General features: G+C 43.0%; 1 protein-coding gene across 6 annotated transcripts in view; it reads left to right on the top strand.

Moving 5' to 3' along the window:
* SUPT3H (SPT3 homolog, SAGA and STAGA complex component) overlaps window positions 1-19,157 on the top strand; it is a 369,426-nt gene that overhangs the window by 295,936 nt on the left and 54,333 nt on the right. For all 6 annotated transcript variants that reach the window (XM_054995836.1, XM_054995765.1, XM_054995879.1 and 3 more), the window contains 4 exons: window positions 224-336; window positions 1,244-1,351; window positions 4,771-4,956; window positions 9,343-9,453. In XM_054995836.1, the coding sequence (XP_054851811.1) occupies window positions 224-336; window positions 1,244-1,351; window positions 4,771-4,956; window positions 9,343-9,453 (518 nt within the window). The remainder of the gene's footprint in view (window positions 1-223; window positions 337-1,243; window positions 1,352-4,770; window positions 4,957-9,342; window positions 9,454-19,157) is intronic.

Raw genomic sequence — 19,157 nt, 5'->3', positions numbered from 1 at the left:
GTGTCTTGGTGGTGACCATAAGGACACTGTCAAGTCTAGTTTGGCCCTAACTTTAATTCTCTACACTAGTACGTGATACTGATTTCTGTTGGGCAACAGGCAGTGCATTCAGGATTCCCAGACTCCAGGGTGGTCATTTGTGGCAAAGATTTATCAGCTTTTGCTACTGAACGGTTTATCCTGAAGACAAAACTTATGCCTCTGTTGTGTTTTATGTGCACAGCTAAGAAAGCTTCCAAGTTCCGAGACTGGTTGGACTGTAGTAGCATGGAGATAAAACCGAATGCAATCGCCATGGAGATCTTGGCTTATTTAGCCTATGAGACTGTCGCACAGGTAACCTGTCTGTATCAGCCAGATGGTTTGGGGAAAGTTTGCCCTTTCATTACCCTTTTATTCAAAAGAAATTGATCATTTCCCTATCTACAATGTAATTTAAGCTGTATGACATAAGTCTGGGTTTTCATTCTGTGCTGTGCCGTTTCCTATGAACTGTAAACTAGCTCTGTGGTCTGACGCACAAGCTCTGTTCTGTTCACCAGTTTATGTCATACTTTTTGCTTGCCATGTGTCATAAGTGGAAAATCAGGTGGATCAGTTCACATGAGAAGACTCAGATCTGTTCAAACATACAGAAGGGCTTCCAGCGGAGGGGGAAATGCTTGGGTTCCAGCTCTTCTTCCTTCCATGCTGGCTCCGATTGTACTTTCCCTCCCATCAGCCCTACTTCACTCCCCCTTCACCACCTCCTTCTTCAGGTTCTGTTTTTGTAACCCCAAATGCTGTCTGAACTTTGGGATTTTTAAAATCTGTCTACTGTTACCCTTTCACCACCACCACCTTCACCTTTTTTTCCCCCTACCAGAACTGAATTTTGACAAACCTGGTGTAGGTCCTAGCTGGATCTGGACCTTCCTTGCAGGTTTTTTAAAAATCTACATTGGGCCAGCCCTGAACTATGAGATATAAAGATGTCTTTCTTTATATTTTATAAAGAGATCTTATATATCTCTACAGTATTTCCCAGTCCTAAACTGATACTTTAAATTTTAAAAAGGTGGCACAATCATTTCCTTTGTTATTTCAGACCTTTGTGAATGAAGTAACCAACAGTAGTATCCTAAAGCAGAGTTACCCCCCAAGCCTGTTGAAGTCCCCTGAGGTCTGCGGTTCGTTTAGAGTGGTGCTGTGCAACTTCTGGATCTTTCAACTTTCCCCTTTTTTTTGCCTTTTTTTTCCTTAGTTGGTGGATCTGGCCCTTTTGGTCAAGCAGGACGTGGCTCCCAAAGCGGGGGATCCTTTCAGTCATGCCGTATCTGCTACTTTCATTCAGTATCACAACCCTACTGAGGTAAATATATATTTCCATCTTGTCAGGATATTTTCTTCCTCATAAGAGTAGAAGGGTAGGGGAATGAATAGAAAGACAAAACATTTTACAGGACTGTGTATCAGCCCATTCTCTTTTTCTCAAATACCAGGCAGTAGAAAAAATCTTCTTGTCTGTTTCCAAGGCACTTTCTTCCCAGAAAAGTAAGAGATACAGTCTGTCAAGTTGGCCCTCCAAACCTGAGTGCCATTTGTTTGCTTATAGTATCTCTTAGTTTATTTGCTATGATCATAGATCAGCCAACATATCTATGGGCTATATATCCCAGACTAGGCCATGGCAAACCACCTCTGCTCCTCTCTTACCTTGAAAACCTCATGAATGGTCACCATAAATAGGATGCAACTTGACAGCACTTTATTATTATTTATATCACTTTACAACTTTAAAAAATTCAAAATGGCTCACAACAACAAGGTAATGTGGATGATAATAACATCAGTTAAGCAGCAGAAAAAGCGTTTCCAGTCCTGGAAATTTTCAGGTTTAAATGCTCAGGCAGGCAGAACGTACCTCCAGAACGAGTCAAAGAAGGCCAGTGAGCCCCCCGGGAAGGTAAATTCTGTAGCTTTGGAGGGACTACCAAAAAGGCCTTGCCCCTTGCGCATGTCACTCTTGCATCCGCCTGAGATGGTAAACCTTGAGTGGTGCCTCATCCGTAGATCTCAAGGATAAAATACAATATAACCATAAAATACAATATAACAGAATATTTGGGCGGCAGCCCATATTGCTCAACTCCCAACCAAAAACATTCCATTAGGATTTCTTTTTTATTCCCCCCAAGAAGAGACCACCTAGGAAGCCATCCTGTATCCCAGCCTCAGCCATATGCCTGGTGGAACCTCTCTGTCTTGTAGGCCCGCTGGAAAGATAGTAAATCTTGCCGAGCCCCTGTTTCAGCGGTCAGAGAGTTCCACCAGGTTGGTACCAGGACCAAAAAGTTCCTGGCCCTGGTCAAGGCCAGGCGAATGTCCTTGGGGCCAGAGACCACCAGCAGCTGTTTGTCGGCTGAACGGAGCACCCTCCAGGGAACATATGGTGAGAGACAGTTCCACAGATATGCTGGTCCCAGTCGCGTGCAGCTGCATTCTGGATTGGTTGTAATTTCCGGAGAAGGCCCAGGGGAAGCCCTGTGTAAAGCGACTTACACTAATCAAATCTAGAAGTGACTGTTGCCTGGATCACTGTCATTAGGTCATAGGTCGAAAGGTAAGGAGCAAGTTGCCTGGCCTGTCACAGATGAAAAAGGCAGACTTGGCAACTGCTGTGACCTGGGCCGCCATCCATAGATGGAAGAAGAAGATAGTTATGTTTTGAACCCGGCTTTAGACTCTGAACACTTTTCTAGGACAACCCCATGTACACTGTGTTGCAGTATACAAGTCAGTTCAATATCTGGACGTGCATCCCTTCCACCGGGTCAGACTAGAACCACTTGAGCACAGTGCCTCCAGTTCCCAATCCTACTGGGCAATTCTGAAGCAGGTTTAGCAGTACTGAATGCTTGTTAGCAGATCAGCTTGCAATTAACGTTGCAAGGGAAATCGGGTTCCTGGGCATGGTGTGGTATAGTAGGCAGTGTCGGACTCCTTTCAGGGAAAGGTGAGTTCAAATCCCTTCTTGGCCACAGTTCACTTTGAGGACAGTGCTTATCTCCTGAAAAAAACAACCCTCCTTTCTTTACATGAAACATACGAAGGCTGAGAGGGACACAGATCTAAAATGATATATTGAATGCCAGTAGCAACAAATAAGCAGGGTTGTGTAGTTGCCCGTGTCACCAAGCTTAACATGCAGGACTTCGTTCCTGTAGCACAAAGCCGCCCAGTGCTCAATGGCTTTAGTTTCAGAGAAATGCAAGAAGTCCTTTCCCAAGATTCTCAGGTAGGTTGCAGCAGGGACCCAGGTGAGCGAGGGCACCCTCTTCCTTCCGGACAAATCTCTGAGGAACCAAACAAGTGTGCATCAGACAGTTTCTTTAATTTCCATTGAGAGTGACCACTATCCAAATTAGATCCTCCCATTTGGCATACCCCGGAGAGAGTTTACTTGAGAAAGAAACATTACACTGCTTGTCTTTTGCCCCAGCACCCCAAATATGACACGAGGCAATAAAGACAGACTCGATTTGGGGACCATAGACTTCACCATTATGTTGCCTTACATATCTGTTGCTTTCAATATGTACTCATATATATTACCTGTGCTTCATGTTGTCTAATGTCAGTCCTAGAATTAATTACGTTCTGTTTCAGCAGTTCTTCAACTCTGTATTGGATTCTTGCTACTACTATGTCTTTGTAAACTTGTATTTATTTACCCTATGACATTGTCTATGGAAATGTCCTTGTTACTGATTGTACTAATCTCACACTATGTAATCCGCCTTGAGTCTCAGTGAGAAAGGCGGGCTATAGATAGGTAGGTAGGTAGGTAGGTAGCTTGGTTGCTTGGTTGATTGATTGATTGATTGATTATGTGGGTTCAACTAGTTTCTTTATTCACCTTTAACTTTAAATTGCTGATCTCCGTCAAACTCTTTATACTCATAAGCTGCCTATTTTGAGGGCGGGCTGTCCTAGGCATCCTCCTTGGGTGCCCACCTGGCAAGTCCACCCTGGCTGGCGGTTTTCGCCTGCCTTGTTTATCATAGCCTGCACAGCCTCCTGTGCCGAGAGTGCCCAGCTTCATCTGCCGCCCCTGATGGGTTGCAAGGCACCTACCATGTTCAGGAGACGCCGCTCAGCACCCGAGGCGCTCCTTCACAGCACCTCCAACTGCACGGCATGTGATGGCCTTATCTGGATATCATCCCCCCCCCCCCCCCCCCGTCGCCAAGATGCCTCAGGGTGTTTGTCAATTAACCCTGCCTGTCCTGTGCAACCCACCCTATTCCTGCAAACTAGTCATGGCCTAACCAGGCCTGTTTAACCTCTCCCACTGCATACTTCATGGAGCAGGCGAAAAACAGGCCTCCCTCTGCTGTCAGTCTGAGGGAAACCCAAAACGTTCCTGCTCAGCCCCGATTGGCAACCAGCTATTCCTGTGTTGTATCCTGGGAAGGAGGGTGGGTCGATCTCTGCGTCGAATGCCAGTTGAGAAAAGGCTGCAGCCAGATACCTCCTCTGCTGCCCCACTCTGATTGGCTGAGCCACCACCAGTCAAGCCTCGTGCCACATTTGACTCACGTGGACTGAGGCAAACGGTTCCCCTGTCTGATAGCCGGGAACCTCGCTTATTTCAAGTGCCTTCGCTTCTGACAAAGTTCCTGCCTTCACCAGTGTCCCCAGACTTGCCAGTGCCAAGCGTATATGCTTGGATGTCCCCTGAACTGGTTAAGCAATTCTATTCTCACTTTTATTCCTGTTTTCTTTTAGACTCATGCTTTAGGGCAGACTGCAGGTATGAAAAGCAGCCCGGATTCTCCTGAGAACACGCCTCCGGCTACGCCCACTCCCCCCACCTCAGGCCCCCCACACCTTGGGAAGACTCCGTCTGGAACCATGGGAAATGGCAGCGTCTCACAAGACTCCTCCAGAGCCAAACAGAGGAAGAGGAAAAGGGTGTGTTTCAATGGAAATCCAGGGAACGAGGATTTAATCTCTCCCCGTCCCATCTTCATTTCTCCATCTCTTTTTATCCTGCCCTTCCTTAGGGCAACATGCATAGGCCCCTCTCATTGTCCTTATAGCACCCCAGTAAGGTTGGCTATCTTGAGGGTGAGTAACTGGCTGAAAGTCACCCAGTGTCTTCAGGGCTGAGCTGAGATTTTAATCTGGGTCTCCCAGGTCCAATTCTGGTAATCTAACCACTATGCTTGCTGGTATGTCCTTCAGCATTGTTTTCAGTACAGTGCTAAGAAAAGCACAACTTTCTACTTGAGCTTTTGAGATTACATAGTATCTGTGCTTTTAAACTTTAGAGGAAATATGTTGTTTTAGATGTAGAAGGATGTTTTCCCCTACCACTGGAGTAATTCTGGTATAGCTGACCATTTTATTTTATACTTTGGAACAGCCCCTTTGGAAATATTATTGTTGTCATTTTACTTAGAATTAACTAAGTCTTGCTTATTTTTTTATTCAGCTAATTATTTGATTAATTGAACAAACAAAATTGAGTGTGTCCCCCTCCCCCATTTTCTGAGATTCAGACACCTCTGAGAGTCTCTTTACACAAGACATCTGACACGTGAAGAACACGTCGGGAGATGCAATATTAGCTGGGAAGGGTAGTTTAAAAAGATGGAGCTGGTGGCAGGGCAAAGGCTTCACTATACACAGGAGCTGTATGAAGGGGCTGTGAATACCAGAAGAGAAACTTCAGCCCGGCTCTGAATGGCAGCTCCAGCCAATTTTCATTCCTCGCTGCCCTTTGGTTGCGATCCTACAAAGTTTTAAACTGGAGAGGTGAAATTGACAGAACCTTTGGAAAGGTGAAGATGAAATCAACAAACCCTCAGAGGAGCGATCTCTGCCGGCCCTGTTTTTTAAACTATGCTTCCCCGGCTCACATTACATCTCCCTACACTTGATGAACACGTGCCCAGGCATCTTGTGTAGAGAGACTCTGAGATTAGGTCTGCATATACATTGGAACAAGGTGCTAGACCTCAGGAGACAGAATGTACCAAGTTAGACTGGAATATTGTCTTGAGTTTAAACCCCCCCAAATTCCAAGAAACAGGGAGTGGTGTAGGTTAGATAATTCTTTGTATGCTATTCTGTTTTGTTTTTTAAACTTTTTGAGTTTTTTTTTAAATGTGGGGGAAGCATTTCAGAGGTTATCTTCCACCAGTAGGCTGAAGCGATACAGTCTGTACTTCCACCCTGCTGCATGTTCTGACCAGGGGTTTCGGAAGGGTCAGGTGTTTGGTGCTGACTAACATGCTGCCAGATGTGTGAATTCATATAGAAGATTCTTACAACGATGTGGCTATGATGATTTAAGCGATCTGAGGGCCAACGGATTCCACCCCCCCTTGCAATATTCACATGGTGAAACAGTGTTGTGAATGTACCGCAATGCAGTAAGTTTTACCTCGTCCCACATCCTAGAAAGCCCTGACCCGGGTTGTTTTCACACGTCTTTAACATCATGCAAAATCGCACAAAACTCATGGAATGAAGGCGTCTTCATGGCGCGATGTCTGATGTCATCTTGCCACAAAAAAGGAATCATGACAGGGTGACGTCACAAATTGCGCCATAAAAACACCTCATTCTGTGAGTTTGGCGTGATTTTGTGCGATGTTAAAGGCGTGTGAAAATGACCCTGGTTGGTTCAGGCCAGCCTGGTCTCATCGGATCTCGGAAGCTGAACAGAGACTGCCACGGTTCGCTATACAGAAGCAGGTAATGGCAGACCCCCTCCAACCATCTCTTGCCTTAACAACCCCACGAGGATCACCATCAGTCGGCTGCAGCTCGATGGTACTTCCCACCACCACCACCACCACATCCTAGACAATGTTATTTTTCTTTAATAGATGGTAGTAGTTTATTGCAATTAGTCATTGGCCGTAGCAAATTTACAATTAACAAATAAAATATACAGTTGATAACAACTCCATAAACTCCAAGAGCTACAAAATATCAATACAACTACAGCAAATAATATCCTAAAACCATATGATAAAAAAAAAAAAATCTCTCCAGGTTCCCCACTCGTTGCCACAGCTGCTCTTATCTTTCTTTCCGCAACTGTGAATAGAGAGACTTTATAAGACACTTCCGCATCTGAGTCAGATAGGAATATGGAAAATTTCTCCTCCGTTTCTGTAATTTATTTTTCTTTAATATTAGCTGCTTTCTTGTGACTTAACAGTGTATTCACAAGATCACCCGCTAGGTGAAAATTGTGGCAAAAGGTAAATCCAGAGATATTTTTCCACTGTCAAAAAGGATCACACAGTTTGCTTGAGCTCTAATATCCAAGTTCAACACCCAATGAGGTACAGCAATCGGTCTGTCACAGAAACGCATGAGAAAAGAGGTGTTTTTACACCTGATTTCAAATTACTTTCCTAGGTACCAATGCAAACATCGCTCTGAGACAGAGAGAGTGCCTGCGGACTTTCCGTGCTGTCACTCCAGAGCGGGACCTGGCTAAAGACCTGCTTTATTTTTAGAGGAAGGAATGTTCAGAGCTTGGAAGCTGTACACATGCTACATCCATTCTTCCTCTGCTGACTGAAGCCCATAAAGGGAACGTGAAGCCCCAATATTTTCCGTTGGGCTGAGCCCGAAGGCACTATGAATAGCATTCTTCATTGAGCATCTAGGCTGTCTCAACACCTTGGCTGTGCCAAGGGTACGGCTGTCAGCAGTGTTAGGAAGATCAGTTAAGCAAGATTGCACAGCTGTTCATAAGCGCTTTGCTTTTTTAAAAAAATAACATTCAGGTTAAAAGTTTAATAAAAATATTGAAATGGGAAGTAAAGCTGGATTTAAGCTCCAGCTCTGGATTTGTGTTTCAAGACTGGAGGACAGATTAGGTTTTACCAAATGTAGGAAAGGGAATGAAAACACCTTCCTCCCCGCCCCCCGCCCCCAAATACAATCCTCGCTGGAGTAAATGTTAATAATAGTGAGGAAAAATTACCAAAATTATTCGTATATAGTATTTTTTTTTTAGCACCAACGTAGTTTATCTCTGGGTGAGCCAGTTTGGTGTAGTGGCTAAGAGCAGCAGGACTCTAATCTGGAGAACCGGGTTTAATTCCCTGTTCCTCCGCTTCAAGCCAGCTGGGCGACCTTGGGTCAGTCGCAGCTCTCTCAGAGGTGTCTGTAGGAATATTGACACTGACTTGTTAACTGTTCTGAGTGTGCTACTAATCTGTCCTGAAGAGCAGTATATAAGCACAGGGTTATTATCCAATTTAGGTTGCTTAGTATTATTAGAATAAAAGTGTTTTGCAAACAGCCAGTTAGCGTACATGGATAGCTGGAGTCGTGTTTTAGGAGAGAGAACCCGCAGGGCCAAATGCAAAATAAATTTAAGCTTGCTTACATCTGTGGGCATGAGTGCATGTAATTCTATTTTGTGTGTACAATAGGATTGGTACAAAAGATATCATTTTTAATTTACAAGGAAACGAGAGGGGTCAAAAATCAGGGGAGGGACAAAATTTGAGGAGGGGCCATGGCTCAGTGATAGATCATCTGCTTGGCATGAAGAAGGTTCCAAGTTCAATCCACAGCATCTCCAGTTGAAAGGATCAGGTAAGATCCAGAACACTTTGACCTGCATAGCCCAGGTGAGCTTGATCTCTTCAAATCTCAGAAGCTAAGCAAGGTCAGCCTTGGTTAGTAATTGGATGGGAGACCTCCAAGGAAGACCAGAGTTGCAGAGGCAGGCAATGGCAAACCACCTCTGGTAGTCTCTTGCCTTGAAAACCCTGCCAGGGGTTGCCATCAGTCAGCTATGACTTGAAGGCACTCTCCATTACCAAGATCCAGTACAGCAACAACAGTCACTGGGGTGAAAAAGAAGATGCAGTCGGGGATCCTGCATCTTCTACGGGCCTTTTTGGCCCAACCTGGGAGCATGCTGGAAGCTGAATAGGGAAGGAGTTCTCCTTTGCTTTTTAGTCCTCTGATGCTTAAGAATCCATCATTTAACAGTGCAATCCTATGGAGAGTTACTCCAATCTAAGGCCATTGACTTCAGTGGGCTTAGACTGGAGTAACTCTGCATAGGATTGCATTGTAAATCTAGGAATTTCCTCTTCTGTGCTAAAAACGTTTGGTACGCTATTAAGGGCAAATATATTGTTCTCCTGACCCTATAAAAGTCCCCTCATTTTTTTTTAAAAAAAAAGACGTGACAACAGTTGTGTCTTCAGGAAAACAGAAACTGTTCTCTTGATTTTCATCATGAACACACTGTGTCTGCCGGTTGTGTGTGTTTTTGATTTAGCCCCCGGTGTCTGTGTTTTCCCGCTGCAGAGCGCTGCCGCTTGTGGTGCCGAGGCTCAGAGCGATGCCATCCTGCCAGCCCACATCAGAGAGGCCATTCGGCGCTACGGCCACAAGATTGGCCCCCTTTCCCCATACACAGTATGTAATAACAGAGTTATAAGAAAGCTATATTTATAATGTTAAAGAACTTTGATTTTCAAGTGGTCAATGAAGAAGCTTTGGAATTGTTGAGAGTAATTTGTGGCAGTTATAATTTTTTCTTTATAAAACAGCATAATTCCCTTGGGAAATAAAACAGTATTTTCTGTCTCATTTTGGAAAGATTTTTAAAACTTTTTTTTGGAGTAAACATTATTTCCTTTCAATTTGAAACTATTCTCCCCCCCCCCTCCCCCTGCCCTCATTTTTATTTCTGGTTTCTGCAAACTACTAGGTGTGTAGCTACTTGAAATACAGGTGTTGCAATATTGTGAAGAGCTGTGTATGCTAAAAGGGCTTGGTTTCTGGATGTTGCTTCTATCAGAGATTCGTTTCTGAAGAGACGTATTGAGAAAGATTAGTTTTCATGGAACCTTTACATTCTGTTAAAAATTTAACGAAGGAAGTCGTTTTTGGAAAAAACTCAGCGGGCTGTGTGGTTTTAGCAACAGCTTTTCACCGGCGTCTATAACAAAATTTTCAATTAGCCATTTTTTATTTCTATAAGAAGCAGTTTTCTTAAATATAATTCTCTGTAAGTGTAGCATTCCAGGGGTACAAGCAATCAAGAAGAAGCATTCTACAGATGTGTTCAAGTTCATTGGCAATTGCTATTTATTCGCACTCTATTCCAGTACTATTTCTGACATACCATACCGAAAATGTGAGCCTGTCTTGAGCCTATGCACTTGTTCCCTTTACTATGAGTGGAAGCGGATGCTGGCATAAATAGATCCCAACAGGGTTTTTTTTCTGGGAAAAAATGGTGGGTGGAACTCAGTGGGTTGCCCTTGGAGAAAATGGTCACATGGCTGGTGGCCCTGCGCCCTGATCTCCAAACAGAGGGGAGTTTAGACTGCCCTCTGTCTGGAGATCAGGGGGCGGGGCCACCAGCCATGTGACCATTTTCAAGAGATTCCGGAACTCCGTTCCACCGCGTTCCTGCTGAAAAAAAGCCCTGGATCCCAAAGATGGTGGTGGTGGTGGGGCAGTTGCATCACAACAGTCTGTAATGTTTTGAGCATGAATGAAAGTAATTGAACTCTGTTTAAAAGCCATGGTTGGCCATAGAGAGCAATGTTTTTTAAGTGGATATGGAAACATTTTTCATACTACTTGAATTTGACACACCCTGTGATACAGGTTAGTAATAGATTTGGGATAAACAAAAGAGAGTGTATTTTCATCTCATCGTTATTAACCTTTGACTTCAGAAGAGAGTTTAGAGTATTTATTTGTTTTGGTTTTTTATTATAATTCTTTCACACATTACACTACATAGTAACTTCATTCAAAGGAAGAGAGGGAAAGAAAAGAAAAAGGGAGAAGAAAGGAGTTCACAGCGGTTCATAGAAAGCAAAAAGTTATATCATCTATAAGTTTGACATTCCAGGGTTCACAAAACTGGCTTGTACACTGGGTTTTTTCCCCCATCTTTTAGTAGCATGTTAATTACTAAGGCCAGATTCCAGATATGATTAAACCAGTCTTTTACAGAAGGGGACTCCGCTTTTTTCCTGTGTGCCACTATAACCATTTTAGCAGCTGTAAGCAGACTTAAGGCAAACTCAATATCTGAACCAGCTTTTAAATATCCTAGCAGAATTATCTTAGGATCTGGTGGTACGTTTCTGTGTAACATACCATTTTTAAGCTGGATCACTTTTGTGCCAAAATAGATTAAGTTTTGGACATGTCCAAAACACATGTATCAAATTAAGGATTAGACAATTTTATGGGGGCTATTTTTATCAATGCCTGGAAGTTACGATAACTGCACGGTGGCTCTGAACGGTAGTTCCTGCGGGCAGAAGGAGGGGAAGCAAGCAGCAGTTGAGGGCTCTTGCTGACGTGCCCTGCTGCCCAACAGCATCTGCCTGTGCACTGGGGGTAAAAGATTGGAAACGAAGTCATTCTTTGGCGTGTTCCGGAAGGACTTGTCTTATATGTTGTTTCTTGCTGTTTTAAAAAGTAAGTTTACATGCTAGCCATATGTCTAAAATACAATGTTTTAAATATATTAAAATCCACATGTGCTAATGCATATGTGGGATTCCTACCCTTAGGGCCTTCCTGGTTTATTTCAATAAACAAGGCAATTCTGCATGCCCTTCCCCTGCAGGAGGGGCTGTTGGTTGGGATGGGCAGGGGAAGCAGCCTGTGCCTTAAGCAGTTATTGCAAAGACTGTAGCTCAGTGGTAGGGGACCTGCTATACACACAGAAAATCCCTGATTCAAGTTGCAGTATCTCCAGTTAAATTATCTCTGTTAGCAGAGATAGTGGTTGTGTAGTGGTTAGAGCTCTGGTCTAGAATCTGGGATACCCAGGTTCAAATCCCCTCTCTGCCATGCAAGCTTGCTGGGAGACCTTGGGCCAGTCACACACGCTCAGCCTAGCCTACCTCACAGGGTTGTTGTGAGGATAAATGGAGAGGAGCAAAAAGATGTAAGCCACTTACAGTTTCCACTGGGGAGAAAGTCAGGGTATAAATGAAGTCAATAAACAAACAGGTGGCCTAAGGTAGTTTCATATGTGGTGTAAAAGTCACAAACAGTGCACTACGTTGGAAAAATTTTGACGAGGTTGAGAAAACAAATTTGTCAGCCACTGTGACAGATATGGAAAAGCAGGAGATACGTGTGTGTGTATAAGAATTTTTAAAATAAATACAGTTGTGCTTACCAAGCTCAACTATGTAGTTGAACTTGCTGGTGATAGCTGTGGTGCCCTCTTGTAGTGGCTATTCATTGCAAAAGAAACTGCCCATTGTTCTCCATGGTAGGGCTTAGCAGTCAAGATTACACAATACTCCAGTACCCTCACATCTTTTCTCCAGCCAGTTGCTGCAGAATCAGCATCTGGCCAGTCCCCCTGGCTCCCAGAAATCACATTTGAACCAGCGTCCTTTTCTCCACTAGGGCCTGGATATCAGATCTCAGCTAGCTGATGCTGCTCTTCCCTCTACACCTCAAAATCCAGTCTACGTTGTACTTCTAATGTCACTTCCCTTAAAGAAAAGTTTTCCTTTTACCAAATATCCAGGCTTGTCCATTAATAAGATTGGTTGAGTTCAGGTTAGGCAGATACGTCATATGTGGTATTTTTCTTCTTTTTCTTGTTCCTATCATATTGTCTGATTTCACAGAATAATTGAATACGGCTTCTGTGCAGATATATAAGAGGAGGGCTCTAATTCAGTCCTTGGATTAAATATAATTCTAAATGTAATTCTAAACAAATAAGTGGTTACTAGATCAAATCAAGCCTGAATTCTCCCTAGAAGCTAAAATGACAAAACTGAGGCTATCGTACTTTGGTCACATCATGAGAAGACAAGATTCTCTGGAAAAGTCAATAATGCTAGGAAATGTGGAAGGCAGTAGGAAAACAGGAAGACCTAAAACAAGATAGCTTAATAAAAGAAGCCACATCCTCCAGTTTGCAAGATCTGAGCAAGTCTGTTAATGATAGGATGTGTCAGACTATGGAATCCCAGTTATCTAGAGTTCGTCTCCCCCCTTCTGCAAGAAGCACAAAGTTTCTTGATTCCAAAAGGTTTATTGAAAGACAATGCTCAGGGTACAGGTAGCCATATTCCAAGGACTTGAAAAGCCTTGGCTGAACGAAAGCTTTGTTGAGAATGACACACAAAATGAAAGTAATAATACTTCAGGCACCCATTCCCAGCCTCCCCCCTTAGTCCTGTCTAGAAGGCCTGGGAAGGCAAGGACGTCAAGGTCGGCCGGAACGGGTTGATAAGAGAATTCTTCGTTCCCATGGATATAGGCGGCCTGGACAGCACCTGGGCCTGGAGGGAGAGAACTAAACAGCTGCAGATTATAACATGAGAACATGGCGTAGCTATGGCTCGAGAACTGAACAACAAACTGACACTCTGACAGGATGTTTTGAGGTCTTACATTCATAGGGTCGCCATAGGTCGGAGGCGACTTGACAGCACAAAGCACACACAAACAGAAAGTACTAAGACAGTTTTCCATGAAATGCATTTTCAGGTTATACAAGCAAAGTGGCAGTTATATCACAGCAAAATCGCCCTTTTCAGTCTTTGTGTTTCATTATGCATAAGGGGAGAAAATGCCACACACGATTTCCCCAATACTCGCAATTATTGTTTCATCTGATGAGAGAGGCACAAGCATACCAGACCCTTCTCAGACAAAATCTCCGCCCTGTCATGGAAGCTTGCTGGGTAACCTTGGGCCAGTCATAACTTAAAAGCTCTCTGTTTAACCTTCCTCACGGGGCTTATCCTACCTTTTAATTATCTATTTTCTATTTTGTGACATGTATTAATGCCTGTACAAATACAGGCATTTTACAAGTATGAATTGTGCTGTTCTTAATGACGGCACTGGATTGAAACCAAAAGGATGTCCAGTTGCTGATATGAATAGATGCAAAAGGGAAGTCCAAGGCTGTGCAACACGTATAATACGAACATGGAAAGTGAGAAGTATGTATCTAGATACACTCGAACTCGTAAAACAAGAAAAGGCACATTTAAATGTCATAATCCTGAGTGTGAATGAATTTAACTGGCCTGGATTAGGACATTTTCAGTCAGAAATAACAGTGCCTTACTCCAGAAATAATAAGCTCAAAAGTTTCCCTTGTAATTTGAAGGAGTTCCAGTTCTGTTTCAGAGAAAACAAGGCACTTGAAGGCTGCCCTCGGGGGGGGGGGTATTTTTCCTTTTGTTCATTTTACATTTTTTTGTGCTGCTCCGTTTCGTCTTTGTTATTCTTCTTATCTTATATATTAGTATTCGGTGGTTAAGTTTTGTTTTGATTTCCTTTTATTTATGTGTGACAAACTCAAGAAACAGTGTTGCTCTAATGAGGTGATATGTACCACAAGTAATTAAGAACTAGAATGTAAAGTCTGACTAATTAATATCAATCAGACTTCATGGAAGGCCTATCAACATGGCCATCATTCAAGTCCCATCTATAGATGCTGAGGAGGAAGAAATTTATTTATTTATGTTTTATTGGTTTTAAAGATACTGTATTATATATTATTCTATTAATTGGAATCCGCCCTGACCCTGCTGGTGCGGGGAGGGCAGAATACAAATCGAATAGAAAGAAAGAAAGAAAGAAAGAAAGAAAGAAAGAAAGAAAGAAAGAAAGAAAGAAAGAAAGAAAGAAAGAAAGAAAAAGCTTTAATGCAAGGTGGAGTGAAAGTTGGTGGAAGAAATATTAACAATTTGAGATATGTAGATGACACCACATGACTAGACAATAATGCTAGGGAAAAGGCAAACGGACGTAGGAAAAGAGGAAGACCCAACCTGAGATGATTTGATTCAATAAAAGAAGCCACGTCCGCCAGATCTGAGCAAGGCTGTTAGTGATTGGAGGTTTGGGAGTTATTTCAGGCGGCCATAAGTTGGAAGTGACTTAACGGCACATAACACACACATTAATGCCTGCTATTATTTTTTTTCTGTCTCATTTTTAAGACTGTATTATGCTGCTTTTATCAGTTGGTGGTACTGTGACTTCCAAGATTGGGATAATTTTACTGGTGGTTAGTTTTTTTATTGTGGGTCTTTTATTTATTTAAAACATTTATATGGCACTTTTCTATCATATTCACATAGTGGTTCTTGAACTATTCATTTGGTTTTTTCTTTCTTAGCTGTATTGAGCAAATCTGAATAAATAAAAACAATGCAGATTTGCTAGTTCTTACCTCCCTGGATAAAGTGGGTAATCTGCCTGCCATTTTCACTTATTATCTTAGGTGCTAAAATTTGGTGAAAAGAAAGATTGGAATGCAGCTGGCTGGTATTATTAGCTCAGTATTGCGGACACGGGATAGAAGTAGACAGGAGACTTGAACCGTTCAGATCACATCTTTGGCATGGTGATAAATCCTGTAGGCTCTGGTATATCTTAGGAATGATCTTAAGTCTGATTAAGGAGTGAATGAAGAGAGCTTATTCAGGAACTACAACTTTGACAGAAAGCAGAGAAACAGAATAGATACTACCTACGTTACTAAACGGAGAGAGGGATGTCCCGGGAAGAAACAGGAAGTAGCCTAAGAATACCAATCTGGAGGCATGCAAGAAGGACAGAAGAGAGGAGGAAAGAAGGATCCCATCCTGCTATCTACCTAACTGTCAGACCTGCTGCCCCCTGCAGGTATTCTTTGTCTTCTGCCTTCTCTATACACAAGACGTTGTATTTCCAACACATCCAAGGCTGACTGAAGGTTTTTGGACACCGTAGGCAAACTGTGACCTGGGTGTCCATCTAGTCCAGCATTCCATTTTCTACAGTAGCCAACCAGATGTTTTAAGAGACTAACAAACGTTGCACAAAAGGTCCAGCTGCCCCCAAACAAGGGGCATTCTGAAGAACACACCCTTTGCATTTGAACAGCTCCCACCCTTCTTCAGCCTCCTCGCTCTTTCCAGCTACTACCATAAAGTACCAGTTGCTTGACAGATTCCCCCCCTCATTATTGTTGTAAAGAGAGGTAGAAGAGGAAAATCTGAGAAGCTGACAAGGAGGAAAAGGAGAGAAAGAATGATGCAAAAGGCAGGAACCTACAGGGAGGTTGTCCCAAAATTTGGTAACATTCCTAGCATTACCTGAGTTAGCTTCAAATCCCCACATTCGGTAATAATAAAACGTTCATTAAAGCAACGAATCAGAGCAACAGTACTAAAGTTTACCCATTGAGTAATGACACTAAAATCAACAATAATTAAATCTTGATGCATTAAAACCAGAATTTTATTAATGTTTTGGAAATATATTTGAATTTAATCAATCAATCAAGGGCCAACAAATCTTTAATTAGCTAGTAGCTTGAGTTTTAAGTTACTATTTTTACTTGTAGCTTATTTTTGTTCTAAATCTCTATTCATTTGAAAGTGGATTGAATAATTTGCAGTTTCAGGGGGAGTTTTGTGGTGTGTGTGTGTGCTTGCCTCTCATATGTGCTGCTGATTTAAGATTAATCCACACACGCTGACAATATAGTCATTCAAAAGACAGTGTTGTTTTATGCTGAAGCATTAAAATATGACAGGCTGTGAATTTCTGAGAGATTATTGAGCACCTCAGGTGAAGCTGTTATGGCCATAGGCCAAAAAATGTCTTTAACTAAATGAAAAATAATCTTCTAAATGAAAAATAAGTTGGCATTTTCTACTGGGAATAACTTATTGCTACGAGATGGAAATCGTTTTAAAGGAAATATATAGACTTCTGCGCTTGCAAAGTATTTTCCTTCTTGGCCATTTGCCCGAGTTTAAATTTCATATCAGTTTAATACAGAATAGAAAGTCTGAGGGCCGTGGCACATAATAGAACTACAGCACGGTAGCCACATTAAATTGATCCCTGACTTGGCTATCTCCGAGTGGAGCCAGCCGTGTGCAGTCTCTGTCCACATCTTTCTTGGAGGGAGGGGGAGTGCTACCTCAGGTTCCCCAAGTACAAGACAGAGGCACCTATACGGGGTCCTTCAGAGCACACCGATGCCTGGCTTTGTGGCTGCAGCCGCCACAGGAATTCGTTCCAAGCAGCCTCCTCCACATGATAGCCATGAGAAATTTCAGGTCTTCCTTTAGGCAGAAGAACCCTTCCACCAACGGAAGATGATCTAGGCTGATTCCGCACACATTGGATAATGCACTTTCAATGCACTTTATCAATCATTTGAGGTGGATTTTTTGTTCCGCACGCACAAAAATCTGTTCCAAATGATCTATAAAGAGGATTGGAAGTGCATTATCCAACGTGTGCGGAATCACTCCTAGTGTGTAGGGTATGCATCAGTGGTGATTTTGAAGTGATTGCTGCCTAATTCTAAAATCTCATTTGATTGAAATAGTGTGGTTGTGTACCAGCTACACTTTCCTTTCAACAACCCTCCCGGAACCAACAGCTGAGGGAAAAACTCCCTTGAGAGCTGCCCTTGTGGGCTGTGACCCTGGGGTTGCAACGCACTTCGACTAATTTGCCTGTGTTCGAACCAAAACAGTAATTTGGTAGGGAGTGCATCATGCCATAGTTGCTAACAACGTGTTGTTGCAACCCTCCCCAAGTGAGATGCAAATGTTAGGCCTCCTGACGAGGAACAGATGCAAAACAAACAGCTTTCATTAGCAGGACTTTACTCTCACAATCTCTTGATTTGGGAGGCGGGCAGATTAAAAAGAAAGGAGAGAAGGATAATTGCCATTTCAGCTTACAAAATATTTCATGGTTTTCTACTGTGTTAAAACCCCCAGGAAAGAACAATAATAAGAGAAATAATTGCCTAGAAGGGGGGGGGTCTAGATTTATTTATTTATTTGCATTGGTTTCTGTGTACGTCTTGCCCAAGGCCACCCTGTGAATTTCTCCAGGCAAATGTTCCCCCACATATTTGAGAATCTTTATCATCAGTCAAAACACCACCGCAGTCAAAATAACACTACTGTTAAAATCCTGTAATTAAAGAACTAACCTGCTTTTCCGTTCAGAGCAAAACCATTAGAGCAGTTTGTTTGATTGAGGTAAGGAACTTTTAAAAAGACAAATAAATTCACATCATTAGAACTGAGCCAATGACATTCTTACGAGGCATGAATCACTGGTGTAATTAGTGACATATTTTGGAATTATTGATCGTTGAGGATGACAATAACTTAGGCCGTGGTTTTCCCACATATAAGGCTTTCCCTGTGTACCTCTCTTTGCAGTGATGTGAGAATCTTCTCTCATGAGGCAGGGAAACGTAAACCCCCCTCCCCTTTCAGCCTTGTTGCTTTTTCGTATCTAAAATGTGGCTGGAGTGTTATTTACATGCATTTCCAGGTAGTGTCTTTTAGACCCAAGAGCCTTCCTTGCAAGCTCGTTGCATTACACAAGAGTTGGTGAGTTTTGTGAAATGTGTGATGTGTTTTGGGGGAGTGAGAACCATTCCTCTAACTATTGTTTATCTGCCTGTAAGCCACATATTTAGGGGAGAGGACCCATCTCATTCCTGAGCCAGACTCTTCTCCACCCCTCTGAAGGTCAGCCTTCGACCTCTCTACTCCATCCTAAAGCATTCCTTCCACCGAAGCCGCCTTCCTTCCCCCAACCTTCAGCTGTGGAATGTCACTCCAAGTGCTTTTTTTCACCCCATAGAATGAACATGGTCCATCAACCTTCCACGAACTGTATTTGAGTTATGCAGGAAGAAGAGGGGGCTCAACAGAAGGCAGCCAATCCAGCAGGTCCTCACGAGAGGCAACAGAGATCAGTTCCCCTGGAGAAAATAGCTGCTTTGAAGGGTGAACTCTATGGCATTATACCCCAGTGGCGGCTCCACCACCAAAATCTCCAAGCATTTCCCAACGTGGACCTGGCAATCCTAGCCAGGGCAAGAGCTGAGTGGCTCCTTGTTTCCAGATCCCCACTTGGGATCTACTGCCATATGTCTGCCTCTTGCACTCTGCTTTACACCTCCTGGGATGAGGGAGTAATTTGGGGTTGAGGGACATAACAAGCCAGCTCTTGGGAGTGTGTAGTCCCCCTTCCTATCTACTTGTCTTCTGGGAATAGCAACTATGGATTGCTCTCAGAAGTCTCAACGCTCTCAACAACCTACTGATAGCAGGGTAGCATAG

This window comes from Eublepharis macularius, chromosome 1 (genome assembly GCF_028583425.1).
Source record: "Eublepharis macularius isolate TG4126 chromosome 1, MPM_Emac_v1.0, whole genome shotgun sequence".
In the NCBI taxonomy this organism is placed as follows: Eukaryota; Metazoa; Chordata; class Lepidosauria; order Squamata; family Eublepharidae; genus Eublepharis; species Eublepharis macularius.
Note: the sequence above shows the minus strand (reverse complement) of the source record. Positions and strands in the feature narration are given on the sequence as shown.